This window comes from Saccostrea echinata, unplaced genomic scaffold, assembly GCF_033153115.1.
Source record: "Saccostrea echinata isolate AGI-Se365-2 ecotype Australia unplaced genomic scaffold, CSIRO_AGI_Sech_v1 ptg000002l, whole genome shotgun sequence".
Classification (NCBI taxonomy): Eukaryota; Metazoa; Mollusca; class Bivalvia; order Ostreida; family Ostreidae; genus Saccostrea; species Saccostrea echinata.
The window spans coordinates 26,263,059-26,290,762 of NW_026889751.1; the positions used below are offsets into that span (position 1 = coordinate 26,263,059).

General features: G+C 31.2%; 1 protein-coding gene across 3 annotated transcripts in view; it reads left to right on the forward strand.

Moving 5' to 3' along the window:
- Positions 1–251: 251 nt before the first annotated feature.
- Positions 252–27,704, forward strand: part of LOC133175683 (protein trachealess-like) — a 55,234-nt gene continuing 27,781 nt past the window's right edge. Inside the window, exon 1 of one of the 3 annotated variants that reach the window (XM_061310810.1) lies at positions 252–322. In XM_061310810.1, the coding sequence (XP_061166794.1) occupies positions 297–322 (26 nt within the window). In that variant the 5' untranslated portion in view covers positions 252–296. Of the gene's footprint in view, positions 323–25,180; positions 25,298–27,704 lie in introns of those variants that run through there. The other 2 variants (XM_061310795.1, XM_061310803.1) reach the window with 2 other exon arrangements.

Sequence of the window (27,704 nt, forward strand, 5' to 3'; positions counted from 1 at the left end):
ATAAATTAGCGTCAATGGGGGATGTTCTTTTTTCTCTGCGCATGGGCGCACATCAATGTCTTCAACAAATTCAAGTTTGGTTTCTTAATAACATTAGTTTCTGCTGTAAGCATAACGATTTCTAGGATACAAGAACCGGAGGAAGAAAACATGCAAACTTGTTTTGAATAAGCCGTGAAATTTCTCTATCCTAGCCCTCTCTGGCTGGTTTTTGTCAGTGTTGAAGTATGAATGATCAAGCTTTTTTCCACCATTGGGATGTAATTCGACAGCCACTGCAACCACCTGCTTTCGGCATGGGAACTTCTCTACTTGACTTCAGGTAAGACTGTACAATAAACAGGTCATCTGAACTAAAGAAGAAATCAAGGTCGTTTCTTCATGTACAGTAATATTCGATTTAGAATGTCAGAAATACTCTAATAAAATATTCGTATTGGGTTTTAATCATATTTTACAAATTAAAAAAATATCTTTTTCTTCGATAAAAATTGGGTACTTGGAATGAATTAAACATGGGAAATAATTATGGGGATCTAATAATGAAATGATTATAAAGTTTTTAATATGTAATAGAATCCTCAGTAAATAAATAATTTCTTTAATTCCATGCATGAACAGTATTGCTTTCAAAAAATTGATTACAAAGCCTGCCAACGAGAGATTCAAGACTTTTCACAAATTAATGTGCAACTTGCACTTAAAAGGGATTATAAAATTCGAACTAAGATTGAATGATTATATATTGATTTACACTTTATCTTACAAAGGAATCTTGTCAAATAGTGTCTAGCTATGCCTGTCATTGTCAACAGAAAAATTTGTCAAATTATCAAATCTTAACTTTAGACATTTATAACACATGCTGCATAAAAGCTGACAATATTTTTTTTTCGTCAGTCAAAAGTGGGATTTGATGAAAAGTATCATAAATAAATATTTTCTGGGGGTTTTCTGGCTTTGCAATGAATCAATATGCATGTATCGTTTGTGTTATATTTTTTAAGGACTACATCGATGATTAATTGCAAAATAATGTGTTTGAACAAATTTAGCCAAATTAATTAAATAATTCTAATTAAAATACAAATAAGAAAAAATATATCCAAAATGTTGAAAATAAAAACGTGTTTCAGAAATGCTAAACATGTTTCTAGTGTATCAATTATGTAGTCGATCCTTTTTTAAAATATAGCTGATAAAACTTCGATTTCTTCAAGTAATTAGATGAATTTATTTTCTAATTAAAAAAGTATCAGAGTCTTCATAAGTATGAACTGCTGAAATTTACATGCATGAATTCCGCCTACTTGCTCTTAAAACGATCAAAGTAATTATAATGATATGGAATAAAATACAGAACGCATGAATGGCAAACCCTTGCATTTGTTTTAGATAATTTTAGAAGACGGACCCGTTGCTCTGAAAATAGTTGAACCACAAAGTCTGGTTTAGGGGGAAAAATTCGAGACCGACGAAAATCTTAACAAATGTTGTTTTTTACGACATAGGCAATGCATAAGGTTGCACAAAAGAATGAATTTGTAAAACAATACAAGATAACGGAAAAGATGGAACATTATTGTAAAATCTATCAATTACATCGAGTCATGATCGAAGATGTATTGATATCAAACGGAAATACATTTCTCTACTAGGGAAAATGATTAGTGTCATCAAGGGCAAATCGTCTGCACATTTCAAAACTGGCAGAATGCAGGCGATTTTTCCTGGTACTTTTGCAAGAATCTATATGACTGAGTTTATCTGACATTTAAAAAGAGAGGAAATAGTAATTCTGACGACAGTGCTGATGAAAGGGTGACAAATACGTCCATTTTTTTTTAACAAAACGTCTTAATTTTAATTTGTTTTTAGAATTTATGAGTTAATTTATTTCGAATACCATGCATGAAGCATCTAAATTGTTTTACTTCTTTGAAACATAATATCGAGGTGTACATTTGAAAGGTGAACATTAATTTATTGTTTTTTTCAAAAACTGTGAAATAAAATGAGTATAATTTCAAATAAAACTTTATATATTTTCCAATATAATATATGTTCGTAATAATAACACAAGTGTTAAAAAAATACATGATGATATATATATATATATATATATATATATATATATATATATATATATATATATATTCTTTTTAATGATTAGATCCTAGGAGCTCTGGGATCAATTGCGATTTCGTAAGGAAAAATGCACAAGAATTGTGTGTGTGTGTGTGTGTGTGTGTGTGTGTGTTTGTTTTTTGTTTTTTTTTTTTAATTTTTTAATACACAATTTTGAAAAACTTGATCAAAAGTCTGTCGTATTTTTTTTCTAATTTAAAAATATCATAATTCATACATAAATAATAAGAGAAGTCCCTTAAGATGTTTTCATTTGCAACAAAGTTAAGATTGTCAGTTTCAGATGGCTTGAATATGGTTACTTCCCTTTAAGGCATACGCATGCATATTGACCGATTTGATGTCACTGCATACCACATTAAGGGGAGTGATTTATTTAGGAGCATTTTCCAAGTACTTTATTCCAAATGATGAAAAGTACACACACAAGCACACACACACACTCACACACACACTCTCTCTATAATATATATTTGCAGCGACTTTTATCTCATTGTCTTATATGATACGAATTATACGATTTTATTTTCATTGTCTTGATCTCATTCTTACATACTAATACTTGCAATATCTTATTTGTGTACATCAAATATAAAGCTGGATGGAATGGTTTTAGATATTGAACACTACTGTTTGGATAAGCCATCTAGTTCCATGCAGCAAACAAAGGTAATCATAAACAACACAGATAAGCCTTGTAAGTTAGTTAAAAAAAACGAATATCCAATCTAAACGAAAAAAGGAGATCGGCAAAGGTACAAATAATATTCTTTGAACATTAAAAATAAATAAAAAATGATTATAAAAATAGGGATACAAATTTTCATTATTTGCATCCATTTTTTAAAATTAAATTCATGCCACCCCCTCCACATTTCTGCAAAAATAGTGGTAAATTGTTTCCAAATGATAGTAAATTCCAATATAAAGGCAAGTATCCTGGTAGTGAATTGACATTCTATTTTACACTCGGAATTTTTAATGGGGATGATGGCAAACATTTTCACTATCATTTTAGAGGCCCTACAGATTTTCAACTTTTTATATAACTTATTTATTTCGAAATTCCATATTATTACATACACATTTAAATTGATAATATTATTGTTACTTAAATAGTGAGGAGGACTCTTAATTAAAATAAAAAAAAAGCACACACTATAGCAAGCAATTTTATGGACCCTATTTAGAACGTTAGCATCTTGTACTTAACCTTCACATAACCGAATTTCGCCTTGTGTGGCAAATGAATTACCATGAAACCTTGCATGTCGAAAGTTGCAGCATTTGTACTAAACTTATATAAAATTTTTAAAAGGATAGCATGCACTATGACAATTTATTTTCCTTGGGAAGTGATTAATGGGAATAAACAATGCTCACATTAAGACATGTTAAAGTGAGTTATAGAAACAGACTGAGAAAATAACGTTTATACTGACAGAATAGAGACATTTATGAGTACTCCACCACCATCCTAAATAAGTAAGGGAAGAATCATTTAAGTAAATAGACTCAAGATGATGCATTATGCAATAATTAACTTTTGGACCGTCTATGAATGGGAATATTTATCATTTTAATGTAAGATAATGGTACATCTAGATTTTAAAGATGATAAACTTAAATAAATATAGTTATGGACCAAACATTGCGTTCTAATTAAGCCAGTTTACTGCAATTTTTAACACAGATCACTGCAAAGCACAGTCTTCCCCCTACCAAACAAAGCCTCCTGTATCCACGAAAACAAACATAATGATATAAAATTCGGAGTTGTTTAAAAAAAAATGGGAATTTATCATGGTAATAACATCATAGCTCTTTACGCTGTATATACAATACTATGGCCTTAATTTATTGAAAGCATCATTAAAATGACAAATTGAAAAGTAGGAAAGGAAAAAAAAAGGTTTCTGCAATTAAAAAAAAATTAAGACTATATAGATTATAGTGAATACCAATCTTTTTGAAAGAAAATATCAAAGAAGCAAATAGAGCAAAGTCAACGTTAACTGTGTACCATAAAAAGTCCATTTATAAACAAAGTCCCAGTGAACTTTAACGCTCTCTTTTATTACAAACAAGGACTACATGTTAACTAGCTTCTCATTTTAGAGTTTTCAAGATATAAACCAAGACACTGTCGTAGGCATCAGAGAGATAGAAAATACTATCGAGTCAATAAAGGAATTGAGAAGCCCCTAGAATACATTATCGTGAATTTCTGTGCAAGACTCCTAAAAGAAATTTTGAAATGATGCAATAAAGGTTTCAGATAGACTGAAAGTGGACTTTCCTTTTTCGTCAAGAAAGATGTGGAAACCAGATTTCTATTCATTTGCAATGCTATTTTGTCATTGAAAAAGCTGAACGATGCCAAGTGGTTGGTTGAAAACTGGGTTTATTGAATTACGAAATCTGAAACCTAATTTCAGATATAATACAATATGACGATTTCAGAAGTAAATATCATTCAATTTATTAGTGAAATTCAAAACATTTTTAAAAAATTAGCAAAAGTAAATAACATGCACTTTTAAAGTCTTTTTATTGAAATATGGAAATAACAAACTGACCACTCTCAAAACTTTAAACAATATATTATGAGCAGAGCCGACTCGGACCTCTAAAATCATCAGAGGTGGGATCAGGTGCCATTGAAGAGTAAACAGCATCTGTCAACCGGTCACATCCGTCGTGTGCTGATGGTCGGGTAAACGGGAAAATCCGTAGACAATTCAGTGTGAAAATAATGGCCTAACAATTTGTATGAAAGACTTCAGACATATGACTGCTTTTGCTATCAAAGTCATTGTATCGACCATATATTTAAAACGAGATTGTTGATATCCTTGTATCACAGTGATAATGCTGTCAATAGCCTGCCTCGTGTTAGAAACTGTTCGTGCGTAAAACATGCTCAACTATAGAACATTTAAACTCCAAATGCAGGTGATACTGACATATTACTAAATAAATAAGGAAAGTTGACGATAGAAAAATTGAAGCCATCACGTTTATCATAAAGTTTAGTTGCCAGTTTGCCATCAAGATCTTTTTCAAAAATGAAACAGATATGTCATACTCTGTGGTGTCTTTTATTTCTAGTTCAATGGGAAATGTCGAATCAACGTAGAAATGAAAGTTAATTTTGTTAATTAAAAAAAAAAACCAACCGTCGCCAATACCTATATTTTAATATCAAACTGTAGGCCATAGCAAGAGACTTCTTCTTTTCATCAAGAAGGTTTTGAATAAATTCTGTTTCATATGAATACAAAAACAGGTCTACTAATAACGTGGCAAATTAGTACTTAATGGACTCCGAAAACAACATAGATATTGTCAGTAAGAAACTCGAGCATATTTTTAATATCAACCTCGGGGTATTTGTGTGTAAAATCAGAACAAAACCACTTATATTTAAACATATAGAATTCAGAGCAGTTAAATACAAATATTCCTTTCATGATGCTGTATATAAATGAGTAAAATAATCTTATAAGCAAAACTTGGAGGAAATTACAATACAAAATACTTGTACTATTAATAATAGGTATATCTATGATTAACAGTCGGAAATATAGCAATATGAACAAGAAGTCTGTGAGCCAATGCTCACTAATAATACCCCCGCTCTGATGTGAATATACAAGTTCAGTTATGGACAGACACAGTGATTATCAGGAAGTGGACATTGGATCTTTACAAAAATGAATCCCAACATATGGCATGCTTAAACAAAGGGTGTGCTAAAATTTCAAGCATCTGTGATGACTAGTTGCTGAGAAAACTGCGACCAAAATTTGTTATGTATGGTACGGACAGACGCACGGATAAACAGGAAGTTGACATCGGATTCGTACAAAAATGAATCCCAACATATGGCATGCCTAAACAAAGGGTGTGCTAAAATTTCAAGCACTGCGATGAGTAGTTGCTGAGAAAACTGCAACCAAAAAACTGCGACCAAAATTTGTTATGTATGGTACGGACAGACGCACGGATAAACAGGAAGTTGACATCGGATTCGTACAAAAATGAATCCCAACATATGGCATGCGTAAAAATGAGTGTGCTAAAATTTCAAGCATCTGCGATGAGTAGTTGCTGAGAAAAATGGGACCAAAATTTGTTATGTATGGTACGGACAGACGCACGGATAAACAGGAAGTTGACATCGGATTCGTACAAAAATGAATCCCAATATATGGCATGCCTAAACAAAGAGTGTGCTAAAATTTCAAGCATCTGCGATGCGTAGTTGCTGAGAAAACTGTGACCAAAATTTGTTACGGACAGACACACAGACGGACAGACAGACAGACACACAAGGGTAAAACAGTATACCCCCCTCTCCTTCGGAGCGGGGGTATAAAAATCATATATTATATATATATATATATATATATATATATATATATATATATATATATATATATATATATATATATATATATATATATATATAGAAAGCACAAAGAAATTCACTTTTATAAGGATACCCACTTCCGCCCCAGCCCGGGTTGAACTCTCGACCTACGGAATCTGTCTCCTAGCAGTACAGGAACAGCGCGCTAGACCGCTCTGCTATCTAGGCAAGTCAAAAAACTTGCTTTCGATTCCGATGGAATTCTCGCAGCGCTGTCCTATACTACACGGTCATTGAGAATGGAAGTGAGATACAGTTATTTGGACATTAGTTTTATTAGAGGATCGTTACCAATACATGTTGTAATGAAATTAATTTTTATTTTTAAAGCACATTTTACAACAACTCTTAAACTAACATAAATTGAAAGAGGGGGATACAAAACCACGTCTCGACACAAAAAGATTTTGCCTTACATTTAGCAACAATACAGCTGAGGTTAAGAAATATTTTAAATACGTGTCGTCACGTAATAAAAGGAAGGAAAATTAGTATGAAATTATTGAAAAGTACAGTAAGAATTTTGTGAAGATGTGAAAAATGCTTATTTGGTTAATGAACAATGATGATGTTGACGTTCTTATCCAAATCTGTGAAATGATTCAGAACAATGGAATATGATGCTAGAAGCGTTTTATCTGAAACATTAAATCTTAGCTTATTACTTTAGATATTAAACACCACCTCGGTTGAAAAGCGGCGTGATGGGGGCGGGGTGGGTTGGTGGAGGGTGTCTGTCCGCTACATTTGAGGATTCTCATCTCTTATCCGCAGTTCCTCCTATACCACTGAAGACACCATAGAGTAAGACATCTGTTTCATATTTGGATACTTTACTAGAATAAACTTTAACCACAAGGCTTTATGATAAACCTGTTGACTTCAATTTTTCGATCGTCAACTTTCCTTACTTCTGTAGCAATATACCCTTATCACCTGCTTATGGTTTTTTTTTTCTCCCAGTTGATTAGATACGCAAGAGCATACTCTACGATTGATGAATTAATTGATGAAACAAGGATATTAACAGTCTCGTTTATAGTCATCATTTCGCAAGTTTTATGGTCGATACAATGACATTGTCCGCAAATGCAACCTATATTCAGTCAGATGCTGACTGACGTTTTTCAAACTAACTGTTAGACCATTATTTACACAGCGAATTGTCTACGGATTATTCCGTTTTCCATTTTCCCTTATCGTGAAAAGGAGCACACGGCGGGTGTGACCGGTCGGCAGGGAATGTTCACTCCTCTATGGCACCTGATCACACCTTTGATGTTTTTGGAGGTGCGTGTTTGCTCTGCTCTCGATTTGTATTGTTTAAATGGGCTTTGAGCTTGACTACTGTTCGTTATCTCCATGTTTCATTGAGATTTTCACAGAATCTTTATTACATAGTATCATTGTGCTCCTATATTACGTTTTGATCAGATAAATATTTTGGGTTTCCCATAGCAAAACATGGACACTACCATTCTTTCTATGATATTGGGGGTACTCATTTCTTATCCGCAATTCCTCCAATATTACTGAACAAAATTTCGTGAGACTTTCACAGAATCTTTATTACATAGTGCCATTGTGCACCTCCCACCGACAGATATTTGGGGTTTCTCATAGAAAAAACATGGAGAGCAGGGGTATCATTTTGTGCGCTCAGTGTTTACAGTACCTCTAGTTTATATTGGCAAGCTTTCCCGACTGTTCGGGGTACAAAACAGACAGTCCAACTGTCCATACTTCTTCCCTTGGTGCTCCACGAAGTCAGTCCAGCAAATTAAGTTTTACCCCTGTAAACTGTTTTTACTGCTTGGGGTAAACAACTGACAGTTTGATTCTTCTGAAATACATGTTGCCAGAAGTTCAATAAGCATCTTCCCTTGGTACTTCGGGAAGTCAAGCCAACAAAATACAATGCCCATTCCTCTTTATAATATCGATACTGTTATGAGCTGATCTGATTCGAAAATGAATATTTTGGAACATTGTATCTTGAAGTGTTTTGCACATCAACAAGACACTACCACCCTTCAAGTATTCTAAAAGATGAATTGAGTACTGATTAAAATTTAGGAGTTTAGAGTGACAGACGGACGGACCAAAACTATATAAATATAACTGAACTTCATTTAGGGAGTATGGGTTTATATTACAATCAAATGCTTAATCGGTTTTTATGCAGGTCTTTTGCTGTCTTAGTGTAGTGTAGCGAGGTACATGAGAAGGTTTATTTAACTGGTCTGTACATGTAATTGTGTATATTTTTGAAGATAATATATACGGTAAGAAGAGGTTCATGTTCGTAAAAATACATCACTACTTTCAGTGTTTATGTCGATAAACAGGTATTTCATGAGCATGTTTGAAATCAAGGAATTCATTAATATTTATTACTGAAAGTCCTTGGAAGTTAACATGTGACACTGTTTCGACGAATATGTGAAACGTGGTGGACGGCCACGTTTTGTGTCGCATAAACCTGTTTCAGCCCAATTCTTTCATGAATGTTTATCTGTATACAATGTTGTCCTCATGTTCTTGTTTTCATTGCATAAGCCGTCAACATCGCCAAATTAATTTATTAATTAAACTATTTTTTTTAATTTTCTTTTTTGCAAAAAATGTGAGGTTTTAAATTTTGCAATTTTCATAATGACCGTAACGTAAAGTGAACAAAATTTTACATTTGTTCGCCAAGTTCTTTGTCTAAATACACAAATTCACAGACCAAACCACTTTACGAAAATACGTACAGAATACAACAATTCAAAGACCATACCACATAAAGATCGAATTTAATGATAACGCAAAAGATTTAATCTCAGAACACTTCCACATTTAGAATGTGAACATCAAAATTATTTTGTATTTTAAAGTCATATAGTGATTTCCTTTAGAATTTTCTTTATAGGTTTAATGGGGTTAAAAAGGAAGTCGTTACCGTAAAAATCTGGCTCGAATGTATTGCTCTAAATTATCATAGTGTATCTGGAAAATTCATATTAGTTTTAAAAGTTGAGCACACCATCTAAATCAATAAGGGACTGACGGACAAAGGTAGACCAACAATGTATGGTGGTAAAACCAAAAGACATTAGCTGAGCCTTCTTCCCTCCCTCAATCACCATCTAGACGTCTAGACGTTTGCTATGTATAAAAACGAAGAACTATATACGGTAAAAGCATATTTTTGCCCCTCTCATAAATTTCAAATTTTGAAAATCTCTAGAAATGTACACATTTGTATATACTGTATGAGAAATCAGGATTAACAAAAATTATTATAGTTTGGAAGTGGATTATCGGCAATTCAGTGACGACACAAACTATTTTGTTTTTCTGTTATTTTGAAGAAAGAGGACAAAATTCGTTCAATATTGAAGATAGAATTTTTTGAGCGCAAGTTTGCCCGATATTCAGACAATATTCAAATACTTCATTGATATTATAATTATACACATGACGTCAAAAGATCGAGCTGGGACAGTTTTAATCAAAATATCGATATGATACACTTTTATTCCCTCAAAATCATTGAAATTTTGATTTAACGTCATCTTCTTGACGTTATATCTAACTTGACGTCATGGCTGATGAAAATAAGAAATGCTTTAAAGTCTGTGGATATCCTCCTGGTTTACAACATAATTATATATTTTTCCATTAAAATTTGATTTTGGGGGCAGATATTCATTACAGAATATAGTCCTTTATGAGGTTTCATCAAATCAACTTATTTTCATAATTCGACTTTTATAATGTTCATTAATATACTATTGTGCAATACAATGATAACTAAGAAACATATCGTATGCTTATAGAGACTGTCACCAAAAGTGTTTGTGGTAAACGGATTCGGACTAAATATTATGATAGTCAGATCAATTAAAATCTAGGTGATTGATTTAGATAATTAGAATGGTAATTTATGTTAATATATAATTTACTCTCATCATTACATCAAATTAATGTCAGGTATTATTAAGGCAGCGTGATTTAAGGTATGGTGAAGGGACTCACTAAGAAAATTTCCTTTTCATTCATCTGATCTGAAGTGATTAATTACTTTATTTTGTTAAATTCCATGTTTAGTTACAAATATAGACAGTTTTGATAATTTTGATTCGGTGTAGACTTGGGATAAAAAAGCAGACCTAACCACCATTATTTTTGCTATTTAATGATTTATCATTTTTCTCACAAAATTTGTTGACATTTGTATCATACACTCTAAAAATACCATAATGCAGGACAAATCACAGGCGAATATTTCGAGGTATTTCAGGAATGTTTTTATATTGATTTCTAGCGATAAAGATTATGAAAAATAAGATCAAGAAGAAATACCAAAAAATAATAAAAATATAGTGCCAAATAAGTTAAATAAACATGAAGTACACATGCAAATTGCATGGTATTCTTCAAGACAGTAAGCTTTTTGTTTTTTTCCTTCATCAGGACTGGAAATGAATGATAAGAAGTTGATGCGTACGTCGCAAGTTCGAAACTCGCTTCGGATGAGACCGTTAACGCAAGTCATGTGTCGCATTGAATGCTGGAACAAAAAGATCCTTTGCGTCTCAATACCCATAAGTATTAAGTAAAAGTCCAAATATGCGGCCTACCACCGGCAACTGGTGGTGTCTCATCATGAGTGATAGATTCTCTCAAAGAAACGTGCAGCTAACAACCAATCAAACCACAAAATGCTGTAATGTCTGCCTTTGTAGAATGTATTTAAACCTTTTAGCTGCTTGGAAGAAGTGTCGAAACTTACGAAATAGTTAGCTTTCAATGAGCAAAAATTGTCCTGAAAGGGGTTCACATAATTGCTCTAATTAAATGTAGTTTATTATGTATATGATTATTTTTTTCCCCTGCTATTTAAAAAAAAATTAAAAATTAAAAAAAAACAATAAAAACCAAACGAACAAGACTTATAGTTTATAAAACCAAGCATTTTTATCAAATTTTGCAGCCTCTTCATTTATGGAGAATAAAACTCCAAGGACAAAATTAATTCTCAAACAAACACTTTACATTTAATACCTTAATGGGTTATTGAATTTCTAAACCAATTGAGATGTTCTTTCAGTAATCATGTTGGCATTCCGGATCCAATAAAAATTATTATAATTATCAAACCTGCAAAGACAATAGGACTGAACACTGACAGGTCCCTGAATACTATTAGTAACCAACTGTATAACACTATTTTGTCTTAAGTTGACATGTAAATGCAATACAATTTATCCACTGTGCTTTATCAAGAATGAAGGACTTTAAAAATTCGTTTAGAAAGGGAAGTTAATAGGGGAGTCATCAGAAAAATAGCTGAAGATTTTATACTCAATTTGAAATGTGAAGTGGGGAAAACATCAATAACATCGTAAAATTCAAAACCCTGACTTCAAAAGTAATGAAAACAATAGTTTGTAATAATGTAGACTTAGTTTTTAAGAAAAGGAACAGAGACATGTTTTATAAAAATTTGAGATTAACAATATATTTAAAGACCTTTTTATTTATTTTTTTTTTGTAAAAAACTTGTTTTTAATCTAAAATGGAATAAATTTTTTTTAAAAGCTTTAATTATCTGTAATCATTTCAAAACCAATGACACGCATTAAATTACAACTAAAGACTTTTATTCTTCTTTTAAATAAAAAAATGATTAAAGTAGCTCTGATTTTCAGCTTAATATGGGTCTTGCTTTTAGAGGTTATACGAGGAAATAGAAAAAAAAAATCACACAAACTGTACTGCGTTTTTCACATAAAAATCAAGCATATAATTGATCTTTCCACATTTAAACAAAATAGGAAATTTTATTTCAAGAAACAACAAAGCAAAATAGGATACTAGAATAATTGATCTGATATTTTTGATACCTTGCCTCCATAAAAAAGATAAAGGTAAATTTCGTAAAGGTTAAAGAACCATTACAGTTCATCAATTTCGTAGAGGTTTAAGAATAATTATAGTTCAATTATAATAACAAGTACCTTTTAAACTTTTCAAATCAAGTATTACGTCACAAAACACGCGGTTTCATCAGTTAAAATACATATCGCTAACACTGTATCTTTTATACGTATTTCTGTAAATACTTAACCCCCCTACAAAGAAAGGGAGACAATTGATTTAGGTACTTGGCAGTCACTTGATTATTTTCTCTTCAAAGCAGGTTCTTTGTATCATCGCACAATCAGTTATGAGACAAAATTCAGTGCTTTGTCATTAATTTCAACAAATCATCGGTTAAAATTTAAATAAACTTATAGAATTTGTGAAATATTTTTTTGTAATACAATCGTGTCTAGTCCTTTACATTAAAATATCAGGTCTAAGTCACAAGGTTTATTTAGACAACTTGAATTAGTCACATATTTTTATTTACACTATACCTCCATAAAGAAAGAAAATAATAAGGTTCATGTTTTTTGTTTGTTTGTTTGTTTATTGTTTAACGTCCCTCTCGAGAATTTTTCACTTATATGGAGACGCCACCACTTGCCGGTAGAGAGCTGCAAATTTTGACCTATACTCGGCACTCAGGGCCATTGAGCAGTGAGGGATCTTTTTCGTGCCAGCACCTACTGCGACACGGGACCTCGGTTTATACGGTCTCATCCATGTAAATTAAAATATTGAATTCAGTCGTGGGATCAAGTATAGCAAACAAGAATGTGCATTGAAAATAAGTTATCATTGACTTATTTTTGTGGTTGACTGTCAAGTAATTGTGCAAAAACGAAACAAATGAAATTTAAAAAAATAAATGCAAAATAAAAAATAAATTAGAATTATAAATAAATAAAAGCTAAAATGAAAAAACAGATTTTCAAATGTGAAAAAGAAAATAGGTTATTCGGGAGAAAGTAAAACATATATTTTCCCGCTGACAATGTCAGTTTCTATGCAACATGCACAATGAAAGTACTAGTCAAACTGACAGTCACAAGAAACTGCTGGAGGTTTATATATATATATATATATATATATATATATATATATATATATATATATATATATATATATATATATATATATATATATATATATATATACCCGCTGACGATGCCAATTTCTACACATGCACAACGAAGGTCAAGAAACTGCTGGAGGTATTTAATAAGGATAACTAAAGAATTCCATTATGTTACCATAAACAAGTTGTAAATAAATATGCGTTTTCTAAAAATTAATGCTTAAAATGTAGGTTTTTCTACATTAAATATTTTCAAACAGCTGCAGTTAAATATAACTTAGATAACCAACAATTTCATTATGTAACCGTAGGCAAGTTGTAAAAGAAAATTCATTTTCTAAAAGTCCTTACATCAAATATTTTTAACTTTAAAACACTTATTCCTACTTATTTTTACCCTCGAAATGCTCACATAACATATTACGACCGGTAAAAACGCGTACAGAGTTCTGTATTTGGAAAAATGCTTGTATAAAATAAAGTAAAATCTACGAAGTCAATGAAGTGACGTCTATTATTTCATAATAAACAAAACGAATTAAACTCATTTTTGATTTGCTTTTTACCTACAAATAATACATGTACATCTCTTCCTGTCTAGTGCACTATCTCTAATCGTCACGTACCAGAGTCACTCGTCCGCCTATAAAAAATTTTGATGAATGTATCATGGAAGTTTTATGACAGTCAAATTTTAATCAGAAAATAAGTTTTTTTTCTTATATAGTTTAAGCTATTAGGTACAAAAAAATTACACAGTTTAATTCAAACATGTCAATATATGCAATTTGTACGTTGCTAGTTAAATTAAATATTTCATAATTAAACATTCATAATAAACTGGTATTTAAAAATCAAATGAAAAGATACTAGTAAACACAGTTTAATTCAAACATGTCAATATATGCAATTTGTACGTTGCTAGTTAAATTAAATATTTCATAATTAAACATTCATAATAAACTGGTATTTAAAAATCAAATGAAAAGATACTAGTAATCCACCCATTTATCATATGGAAATAAACAACTTTACAATACAATAATACAATGTTTTAAAATGTAAATACAGATTGAATAAGAATAGAACTTTCCCTGGGATTTCATTTTTCCAGAAACAATTTTATTGGTGAAGGTTTTTTTTAAAAGATTATTTGATGCAATTCAATACTTTAAATCATTTTGTCATCCCCATTATCCAACAACGGTCGGAAAATGAAGATTTACTTTTGCGGAGATCATACAGGGTCTTCTTTGTTATGTTAAACGAGTTGATTTGATAAGGACTAGTTATTTGTAAACGAGATATTCACCTGTACAATTTTGCTAAGGTGCAATTCAGGTGTAAAGCCTAGATGTATAAATCTTTTTTCGAATGGATACATTTTTTAAAAGGCATTATAGTCTGTGTACACTTCCAGAGTTGTTACGTGTCCACTCACAAAATGTATGCACTTGGACAGCATGACCTCAATTGGAATCTGATATTTGATATACAAATATAAAGCAAACTGTTATGAGGTAAGCTAAGGGCTATGTAACGCGGAAATCTCAAATCTTTCTAATAGTTTAAATTTCAGTGCTACCTCGCGTCATTGGCTTTTTCCGGTTTTAGGACTATGCAGTACGTTAACTTCTGCCTGTGTATGTTCATAATTATATAACAAGCAACGCCGAACATAACACACTCCTGAACAAGGTAAGCCTTAATGGTCTGAAAACATTGACTACTTTAAGACTTTATTTCGTTTGCTTTTTTTAAGGAGAAAAGGATATAAGCATGTCGAGATGTTTCATGTAGAAGATGCAACAAAACTCATATACTGAAATTCAAGGATTATCAAGCAAGGTATCACCATCTTTGAAATCTAAAGATGATGGTATCTTGAACTTGTAAGGAAATGACTTCTTTACTGTTATGCAGTATTCCATTAATGAGATCTTAAGGCGCCAAACGGTGCATTATAGATGTGAACGTGTCGTAGATTATTGGGGCGACCCCTGTTGACTTTATCATTCCACCGTTCGTGTTTTGTTATACTCTTTTTCGGGGTAACTTGTACTATATCAGTGATTGTGGATCAATAACTTGCACTATTTTGGATAGCGTCATTGAGAGCCTTATCTGATTGCACTATTGTCCGATAGTTGTGATTGTCTGATTCAATCCATGTTGTTTTCTTTATTTTTGTTCGAATATGGAGTACACACAAAGTGTCAGCGAGGTGCACGATTTAATCATCTTAACCACTCAACATTTAAATGGTTATGCACGTTTTTCATTCCTTTTTTTTTTCTTAAAACCAGTTTTTACACTTGCAATGTCTTTTTTCCTTTAAAATAAAACCATTAAATGCAACAGAATGAAAATACACAAAGCAGACGAAAGAACAACCTATAACATGTCAAGCAATTTGTTAAACGAAAAAATTAAAAGTTAAAAACTTCACATTTTATGTTTAAAATTTTGTAGGTCGTGTCATATTTCATGTAAGATAGATGATACATCCCTTAAATTCGTATTTTGTCATCTGCACAGCTGCAAATATAGGTACAACCTGAATTTGGCACTTTCATTGTGATAAATGGAGATTTCATTTTTCTTGAATTTATAACAGTTTCAACAGTATTTTTTGTCAATTGCATAAAATGCTACAAGAAATTTAGAATGAAGTTAAAAAGTCATTTACAGTATATTCGTTTTGATTTCCCGGATATTTTACCACTGAAATATGAATTGGTGGTAATTATAAAAATACAATGTCTTTAATTAAAAAACGTACACATTCAAAAGTCAGAGAGTGACATTTTGATGACAATCTTGAAAACTCTGAGAACTGAAAAAAAATCAGATCATGTTTGTTTTTTTTTAATTTCAAATATTTAACACTTTTAAAAAAATGGGCGTTAAGTATGCAACAAGTACTTTGTATGTATTATGTTGTACATTTCAATATTTTGGGTGGAAGTAAGTAGAATAGCATTACTTCATACTGTGTTATCAATTAAGCATTATTTCTCCACCCAATCAACTCGAAAAAAAAAATCTTTCTGTTCTATCGACTTGTAATACTCCAACTTATATATAAAAAAACAGAGACAATTTAAATGTATATTTCAAAGATTGTAATTAGTCATATCTTTGCAAAATTAATTAAAGAAAGACACTCTTAAATTGATCACAACATCACACAATCGCTGAAACTAAATACTAAACATGTAGGAGTTTCATAATTGCACATTAGTAGCAACGGTTAAGCGGAAGTTATAATACATGTGTACTTGAATAAGATTTCTTCTACTCTGTAGGACTTTCTTTGTTGCAATGTATGCTTGCATGTGTATCCTCTAATCTCGATAACAGTTAGAGATAGTGGAATCCATGAATATGATTGCCATTATTAACAAGAGGTTCATGCGCCTAAAACATCACTAGGTCTTACGTAGAATAAATTCAATTTCATCAATGGAATGATTGCCAAAAATGCTCTGGTTAAAATAAATGAGTTTACTAGACTGTATCTGTTTTAATTTGACAATTAAAAAAATGTTCGATCATTGTGATCTCTGTCTTGCTCCAGTTCAATGATTCTGGATTACAAAAAGCAACTTGGCTTTAATATTCATAAATGTTGTTTATAAAATTTTTGAGATTTAATGACAGCAATCCTAATTAGAGACACCTCTTGTGTTTCTGGAAAATGAATAAGGTATGAAATGCAAAGATGATCACAACTGTATTTTGGCTTGCATACACGTACTCCCAGCAAGAAATTTTTATTCATATTGGCTAAGCATTGAGCAAATGTCGCGATGTTCTCCTAATGTGACATGGTACGTTGATTTTTATGGTCTTATCCGAAAGGCCCTTGGCTTTTATTTTATAATATCAATTACATGTATTTGAAAGGAACCAGTTACTATTTCTGTTTTACATCTGACCTAGCTGGGATTCAAACTCATGACCTTTACAACTAAAGACGAACCGACGACAAAAGACGAAATTGGAATACATGGCAATAGGTCTTGCTTTTTGTTTAAAGATGCACGTGAGATTAATAAATTTACTATATTTTTATGCCTACATAAACATTGACAAAAACTGTATGGATTTCAAATAATAGATTGATAGGTAGTTTTGCATCGGTTTTTGCCCCAATTGGATTTTTAAAATGTTTAGATTAACAAAAATATATACTGCTCCAACTATAACCGACAATAAATCCTACGTATTATCGATTGCAGTTATTCAGTGGTATTATAACTTCTCGAGCTCCTGAACATTTATTCACCATATGTTTCTTGGCTCACAAAGATTAATCATCTTCCTAGTAATTGTCACTTTTTTAATTTCCATTTTCAGTACTTCAAAATTATCTCAACTCAACTGAAGATAAACTCTACAAATTTCAAATGGTGGATAATGGGGATTAAACATTAAGATATATCGATGACGTTCTGTCAAATAACAACATAGTTACTTTCATTCATCGACTCGATTTATCCCAGTGAACTCAAATAAAAGACACCACAGAGTCTGCCACTTCTGTTTCATATTTGGATGTTTTACTGGCCAGCTAACAACTAAACTGTATGAAAAAACGCTTTAAGTCAGCATTTCGTAAATTCTAAGGTAGTTATAATGATTTCATTAGCAAATATAACCCTATCATTGGGTCGTATTATGGCTGACATATTTCATACCAATTGTAAGAACTTTTTATACTAAATTTGACTACAGAATATTCCGTCTACTTGATCAATACATAGGGCTCATGGCGGGTGTGACCAGTCGACGGGGGATGCTTACTCTTCCTAGACACCTGATCTCACCATTGAAGTTTCCAGAGGTCCGTATTTCATACCTTGTTCACAGATTTGTATTGTTTTTTTTAATCAATCACCGTTATCTTCACTTTTTTCATATGACAGATCCCAAGAGAAACTAGAATGCAAGTGTAACGAAACATAACAACCATTAACACCTCGTCAGTATAATCTGCTGAGGTTATCATTTTGAATTTCTTATACATGTCAAACTGCATATGACATAACGGCGTCCTATTAACATTATTGCAAGTTTGAAAACTGTCGAAAATTGGATGATTCCTTTCGAGATGACAGACAATTTAATTATAACTTCGTTCTGGTCTATATTTTATCTGAATGTCAATATATTTTTTACTTAGCTTTTACACGTAAATTAAATAATTTTTGTACACCTGGTAATTGATGAGATTATATTAATTGAGAAGAAACCAAAGGAAAATGTAAAGCATTTCAATGTTAATCTTTGATGATAAAGCCTTATTCGGAACTCAAGGTGATACCTTTACTATTGAGTCAGTAGTCTTTTCCCCATGTCATTAAGGATATGAATTCTAATGTAAGAATAAGCATCATCAGTTAACAACTAGAAGAAAAAAGCTGAATGACCTCCGCACTTTCCATAGAAAAGAGACCAAAGTAGGGTTAAATAATTACTTGAGTATCTACCGGTAGACTTTGTCAACACAGGACCAACTTAGCCAAATCTGGAAATTTTACTGCTTTGGTATTGAATTCATCCCAGCTTCGGCGCCTATTCTCTAGACTTCAGGGGACATGAATATGGTATATTGCGCATAGTTCAATGTCATGCATACAATTTGTTTATGTTTGCTCATCATATTTCTGCAGGCAGTTTGCTTGCTAGACGTTCAGAGGTAAAGAAGATTTTAAATTGTTTATAATTACTTTTCAATATATCATGAATTAGCCCCATCTCAGGGCCTGATAACTGGACCAGGAAGATGAATTTCACAGTTTTGGTAGAATGCTAATTGTTCATAATAATTTTGAGGACAGTTTCCATGCAAGGAATGTATCAACATTTGAAGAACTTAGCCAAAACCCAGGGACTGAAGCATGGGGTCGGGGATAAGTATTTCTCAGTTTTGGTAACGGGGTGATTGCTCATTCTGAATACTAGCATTATCTGACAGAGATTTTGCCCGCTGAATGTCCAGGCCCCAGGATCATTAAGCAGACTCATAATTTTTATCAAATTTTAATAAACTGTAAGATGCTTATTAATTGATATAAAACTCCAAATTGGCACACACCAGCAAATTAATGTTGCCTTGGATCCCTCACGCCTCACGAAGGAAAGGGGGAGGCACAGAAGATGAAATTCAAAATGTTTTGATCACCTTCACCCATAGAGGCAATATTCCAAAATTAGTTAAAATTACTTTTTTGAATTATTTCACAGAAATTTAAAATGTTCACGTTTAAGAAACGACACACCTTGCACGATGACGCATTGGACAGCATAAGGTCACCTTAGGTTTTGAGTAAGGTGAGCTAAAAATAACGAAGATTGAGAATATGTAGTTGTTTAAAGAGCAAAGCAAATAAATCAATTTAGAGAATCTACTATTATGCAATTTGTCTAACAAATGTATATGAAACACTTCATCAAATCTGACCCCCATGCCATAACCTTAAATTAGATGGATATTTATAGATACCGTCTTTAATCAACGTGATACAAGGAATTCTAAATTTCACGTCGAACTCAAATACTGCCTTTTGTTAACCTGAATTCAATGAATAATCCTTGATCTATAAATTGTATAAATGGGAAACCTATCTGCATCAATAGAACATTAATCAAACTACTTCTGCGTGTTTAAAAAAGGTATAGTTTCGCTTATGACAGTTCATTTGTCACGAAAATTATAATAATATGTATTTGGACAACTCCATCAAATCGGTTATCTTCTCTAAAATTATTTATAGTCCCTTGAAGTTATCATATTTCAATTGTATACATGTATTTATCCTATTGACGCATTTCAAAACTTTATAATATTCATGTCAAGTATGCAAGTTTATCCAAATATCGCTAGATCTAGTTTTTGTTCGTTCAGCATTATACTGTATTGATATTTAAAAAAAAATACTTGCAGATAATTAAAACAAATACACTTAAGTTTTGATGACCAGGATAAAATCATCTAATTCTGTAGCGTTTTAATTGTTGTAAGTTTTATTTAAGATACGCAGGAAATTACAGCACTGCAATTACAGCACTGTTCCTGTAATTAAATACTTTTAAGTACGTTTACTAAATTCACTTGTTCATGAGAAGTACACACACACACAATAATGAGTTTACCACAAATACCCCAGGTATAATAATGATAATAAATAGGTTGTTTTTCATTGTTTCAAATGCAAAATCTTAGTTATCTTGACAATAAAATCTCAGTTCAATTCAGACTACCTTATTTCATAAACACACCGAGTTGTCAATAAAGACACCATTTGCGTGTTTTTAGAAAATAGGTTTTACTCCATATGAAGAACAGTCTGAACACCCACACCAAGCTGTTCCATCGTTTCAAGGATTGATGCATGTCATTCTGTATTTCGGCATACAGCGTTCACTACGCGTTTCTTATTTAATGAAATGCGTAGCAATCTTTGATTGATCGACACGTCACCCTGCCTGAAGTGTAAAAACTGTAGGTGACTTCTCCGGATTATATATTTGTCCTAATTAACAATTCCTTCATGTTAAGTTGTTTAGAGAAAATAAAATTTTCCCGAGTATAATTGCAGACAAAATTTACCCTACCCAAGTTTTCGTAACAACAATAACTGAGGTGGATTATTTTCAGTAAGTATTTAAATAGTACTTTTAAAAAAAAATAACTTTATATATGTAAGCCGACTCCTTGAGTTTACAACAATCAATTCACTTCCCCGATATTTTGTGTATATTACTTTATCTTTAATACAGGTAATTCAATTTTTACTGTAACATGCATTTATTTGAATTCATTTGTTGTGTCCTTTCATTGCGAGACTTGGGAAAGACAAATCTTATGACGTTAAATGTTCCATAAATTAATTTGATTTCCAATAGCATTGTCTGCATTTATACTGTAAATACTTATGATCCATTACAGTGACATCAAATCATTGCAGTATAAAAAAGGGGTATTGTAAGCACTGAGCTCACAAAATGGTACCCCATTCCCATTTGAGTATACAAAAAAGCGCACTTTTTTTGGCAATGTGTAAAGCAGATTCTATAAAAGTTGCATTGAATTTCATTCAACTTAGGAGGAGTTGGATAAATAAAATGGGTTCATCATTTATCGAGTAAAATGGCAAAGTCCATGTTTTGCTATGGGAACCCCAAATATCTTTCCAATCGAAACGTAATTTAAAAAAAGAGTTAAAAATGCCATTATATAATAAAGATTCTGTAAAATGTTCATTAAACTGCATTCAGTGGTGAAAGAAGAGTTGACGATAAGTGATGGCTACCCCCAAGTGGATCAAGAATGGCAAAATCCATGTTTTGAAGTTGGAAACCCCAAATACCTGTCCGATCAAAATGTAAAATAGGTGTAGCACAACAGCAATATGTGAATGATTGATTGTACGTTGTTTAACGTCCCATTCGAGAATTTTTCACTCATATAGAGACGTCACCATATACCGGTGAAGGGCTTCAAATTTTGACCTTTACTCAGGGCCATTGAGCAGTGAGGAATCTTTATCGTGCAGACGCCTGCCATGACACGGGGCCTCGGTTTTTAAGGTCTCATCCGAAGGATCCGCAACTTTCACTTCAAAGTGCCGAGCGCATGGCCAAGGAACAGTTGATACCCATTTTTATCGACTTAGGTCAGTCGCGGCCGAGATTCGAACTCACGACCTCCCGATCACGGAGCGAGCGCTCTACCGACTAAGCTACCGTGAACGGTCAGCACTATGTGATAAATATGTGTTTCGTGAAAATTTCATGAAGTTGCATTCAGTGGTGTTAGAGGAGTTGCAGATAAAAGACGGGTACTCCCAATATTATAAAAAGAAAGCAGTGACCATGTTTTCCTGTGGGAAACCCCAAATATGTGTCAGATCGAATCGTAAATAGGAAATGCACAATGCCACTTTGCAATATTTTAAAATTTTTAAAAAGGTTTTTTTCACATTGCATGGCAGGTCATTAACTATTCATTTACAACTCTACAATGGAAATTAGTAGTTATTTTATTCGAAGAATTGTTTACGTTTTTATAAATAAAGAAAATTATTTCATGAACAAAATGCATTTATTCAGTTTACAAATGAACGATAAACAAACACATGTTATACAAATGAATCCAAAAACATGAAAATCTTACCTGCATTAAAAATCCGAAGTTTGACGCTGAACTGATTATATAAAATTCCTTCAATTACATATTTTTGTAGATTACATTCCTACTAAGTATATAAAAAGGCAAGTAAAACTAATGAAAATATGTTTAATGGAGGGTTAGGGTTGGGGGAGAAGCAATGGTCACTCGACAGAACTAATCAAGTATATCAGTTATTAACTGCTTTATATATATATATATATATATATATATATATATATATATATATATATATATATATATATATATATATATATATATATATATATATAAAGAATGCCAACGATTAACCGGTTAACCAACTAATCAGTTGGAAAGATCGTAACCGGTTATAATTTTCATAACCAGTTTTCAATATTTTTTGCAGTATATAATATTTTCCAATATTATTTCTATCTTTTAAAATTAAAAATCTTTAAAAACATTCAAATGCGACCATCGACCAGTTAAATTGTTCACAAGACACTACAGTTGTCAAAAAAGATTTCCACAATTTAATCATTATACATGTATTACTATATATAAACAGAACATAAAGAGCTTTTCTTATACAGTACACTAGTTTACTGTGTTTTATGAATAGTGCATTAGTCTATGCTTGTGATCAGACCCCCCTCCCCTTTTTCAGTGGTGACATAGTAACTGCGCAAAATTCCCATCTTGCGATTCCCGAAATCTATGCCATCAGAGCGATTTCTTGAGAATAAAGTTGTGAAGTTCCCAGTCATCAACAGTGGTCAATGAATCATTTTTTAAAGTAAAATTAGCAGTGGAAAAGAGTAAATGTGAATGTCGTTGAAAATATGGTTTGGCTCTGTTTGAAAAGCGAAATAAACTTTTGTGTAACTGTTTTCTTTGTTTTAAAGACAAAAAAGTCTGATTATCGTAGTTTAGCATTTAATTTTTACACTTTGCTTTGTAAGAAAATAAGTTTATAATAATTCATAATAAAATTATAAATAAGTTTTATCTGCTAGGTTAAGCGGTTACTCAATCGATCAGAAACTAACCCGCGAGTAACCGTTACAAAAAATTATCCGATTCCCATCCCTTATATATATATATATATATATATATATATATATATATATATATATATATATATATATATATATATATATATATATATATATTACTTCTGATCATCAAGTATTATATAACGGATGTGCGATTTTATCGGTATACCGTTATACATTGTGATTTTTTTATTGCGTGATACGCATCGCAATACGGAGACTAAAAACTGGTATTTAGTATGTAATTATAAATTGCGGAAATGATTTTTTGTTCAAACTTTTTTTTACAATTACAGGAATTGTTAACAAAAATGTAAAACAGTGAAACAACGGCATCATAGCATCCAAACATGCTTTATTAGTATATAAATAAAAATAAAAAAAGAAGTGAAGTTCTTTCACACCATATTTGTTAGAAAAATCATGGAAATTCATTTAAAATCATTTTTTTGTTGTTGTAAATATATCATATTATCGTGATATTTTTTGAAAAAATTGTGATATATCGAAACACAAAATTCTAGGCGATACCCAAAGCTATATTAACTGTTAGTCTTATGAGACGTACGTTTTGTTTTGTGCTGTTTGGTTTAATGAAGTTGCAAAATTGTCGGATTTGTACCATTCTTAGTTATAATGCAAACGTGATACTTCCCTAAATGAGATAAACTAATTTATGGTTGCCGAAAGTGGAAAATAAACTGATGTTAATACCGCAGGAGACAGAGCAGTAACATCTCTAATTAATGAGAAATTTTAACATTTTGCACAACTTCTCCCTCTGTAAGCCATTTTTTTCCCGAGATATTGAAGGGCTATTTTTAAAGAAATACAAAGTATAATTTTATAAAATGTATTGAGAATTATGATATCTTCTTGCACCATTTCTCTCTCTGTAAGCCTTACTTTTCAAGAGATATTGAAGGGCTATTTTAAAGCAATACAATGTATAATTTTATTAAATGTGTTGAGAATGATATCTTTCATGATTTGACATAACTATAAAAAGAGAAGCTGAATTATGACTTGTTGTAGACAGAATACCACATGCTTCCTAGTGCACGACAATAATTGTAGTTGACACAGGACATATTTTAAAATTATTCAATCAATACAATAATAACTTCCATTGATCTCAACATATCAATCATCAACCCCTTGCACTTTTTTAAATGCACCTGTTGAAAGTAAGTAAATCTATTCACCTCAAAGTCTATTCTAGTGGAATTCAATTTCTTGCAATTCTCTAGTGAACGCATTACTAACCAATCCAAATTAACTTTGACAAATTGCTGCTATTAATAACCCATATTTAAATATGCATTAAGAAAGCAGTGTGATCATCATGAATGCTATAGCTGATTTACTTCTGACAGTTAAAGAGGGATTCTTGTTTTGGTTTCCTTCATGTTAGTGAGTAAGGGAACCCGGCTTGCTATGGAGGGTGCAGTGATTTTCACCAACTGCTTTCAATACTCGGAAATGGATTATGAAGCATTTGGGAGGTACAGTTAGCATTCAGCAAGGGAACAAGACCCATCTGTCAAAAATCTATATATCTATCATTTAATCTGGGAAGGTTTTACATAACAAATTATTTTGATATAATTATCTTTCTTTAAGCTTCGTTTTATCAGTGTATATCTGGAAAAGAAAATATTTGAAATACTTTAAATGCGCAATGATAAATATGCAGTTTATGCCTTTCATCTGTTTCTTATCAGTTTGAAGAAATGCATGAGGCCAATAAATTTCTAATATTTCGGTATTTCTCTCTGGATAATGCAGCAGAATGGATTATTCAAATTGCTTGGTGATAAACGATATTTTTTTTTAAATGCAGCATGTCTAAAGAGAAAGAAGAGAAAAAATCATTGCAAAAAGATGTTTAAAAAAAATCAAAATTTGATTACTTAAATTGTAACAAATTATAAACCAACTTAAGAAACATCCTCTTGGCGATGTTATTGTATCAAACATTTATCAAATACAGAAGTGCCTTTTACAAATGAGGGTTACTCAAAGTAAAATAAAGTTTTTTTTATCTTAATTTCTAAATAATTAAGACAAATCTTTCTTCTGATTAATTTTAAATTTGTCTGTTCTAAGACATTAAAATCATAAATAGTAACTAAATGTGTATAGAAATATCTGAAATATACTTAAATTAAATAGAAATTGTCTATTAAGTTACTTGCTTAATAATAAGTCCAAACTTAATTTAACTCAAACTTTTTATTCTACTTGTAAAACTTGAGAAGAATGAAATCAAACTTTTATAATCAAATTCCTGAGCTTTTAATGGTATTACATGAAAACAAAATATTGTTTTATCCTTCAAATCTTATACAGCAAATACTGTATACAAAAAACCCTAACAAAATGGGTTTTTTTTTTAAATGAAATTGTGTTAAAAAAAAATGGGTTGGAGTTAATTACTTGTATTAGGAATTCTATAATAATCCCATACATCACACTGATAAAATATTAAGTCTTACTCTTGACATTCTGTCATCAAAGATCATATGACTAGATAGAATGAAACACTTCTCTGTGACTATAACAAGGCCTTCAATAATTTTATTTTTGCATCCCTTCATGCATTTTTGTCCCATCTTTTGAAGCAAATAGCAAATAGCTGCTTCTAACAACTAAAAGATCATTCCGTATCTGGTAACTTTCTGATTTATTGTGGTTTTAGTCTGCTATTAACTGAATTGTCAAATGAAAGTCAAATTAAAACTAAATGCATTATAAACTTCAAATTGTTCTCAATTTTGGACAAAATTTTTATAGTGAACAACAACTGCGTTTAGTTTGATCCTTGTGTATCTTACGAAATCAAATTTAAAAAAAAAAGAGAGTGAATAAAAATTTTTAATTGACATTTAAAAATGAAATTCATTTTTAAAGAGAATTTTTGGGAAGTTTTAAATCTGTCATGAAGTTATTTTATCACATTTTTATTACAAGCAAATACCAGTACATTAATCAATTAAGCCCCAAATCTTAATTTCACTCAAAAAATTCACACAAAGTTCACAACATTTGCTGGTAATTAAAAGCCTCAGCAAAATTGTAGATCAACACTGAGCAAAATATGGATAAGTAGGTTTATTGTCACCAGAAGATAATTAACTTGAAAGAGATGGATCACATCCTTTAAAATTCCTAATACATCACTATTTCTACTTTTTATTTATAGAGCAGAGTTTTTTTTTTTTTTTTTTTTTTTTTTTTTTTTTTGCTTCTCTTGAGGTAAATTTTCTTCAAATTCAACTTCTATTCAATACTTTTAGACATTGAAGATTAATGCATATTTAAATTGTTCTAAATAATTTCAGACATAAAATTTACATGAAAAATCCTTGTTCTTACCGATTTTTTAAAAATATAAATGTTGAATGGAGCTAAAATGCAAAATGTTTAAACATTTTAGTTGCAATTTTAATCAATTACATAGTATAATATATAAATGGCAAATATTCAAACGAATGTACAGATAATTAACTGTAGAATTTTTAAAACCCCATAGAAAAATTTGGCAAAAAAGATGCATATATTTTTTTTCCCTTAGAAACTGAGAATTAGAAAAATAAGATTGCTTTCAGACTAATCTAAGATGCTTAACCAAGTCTTTTTGAGGAAAAGATGATTTTGCTGGTGAAATGACAAGTGTATAATGTAAAGCTACGATACATGCAGTTAATTATTTTAATGTAGAAATCTGGACTTTCTTTTGGAATGAAAATACCAAATATAGTAAAGATGTGCAGTATTTGTAATGTAAGGAGGCCTAACAGGTTATCTTTAAAAAAAAACAGTTGTCAAACATTTTTTTTTAAAAAACTTGAATGTGCATAATGGGTGTTTTATCAACATTTCATATATTTATTCATCATTTCTCTATCC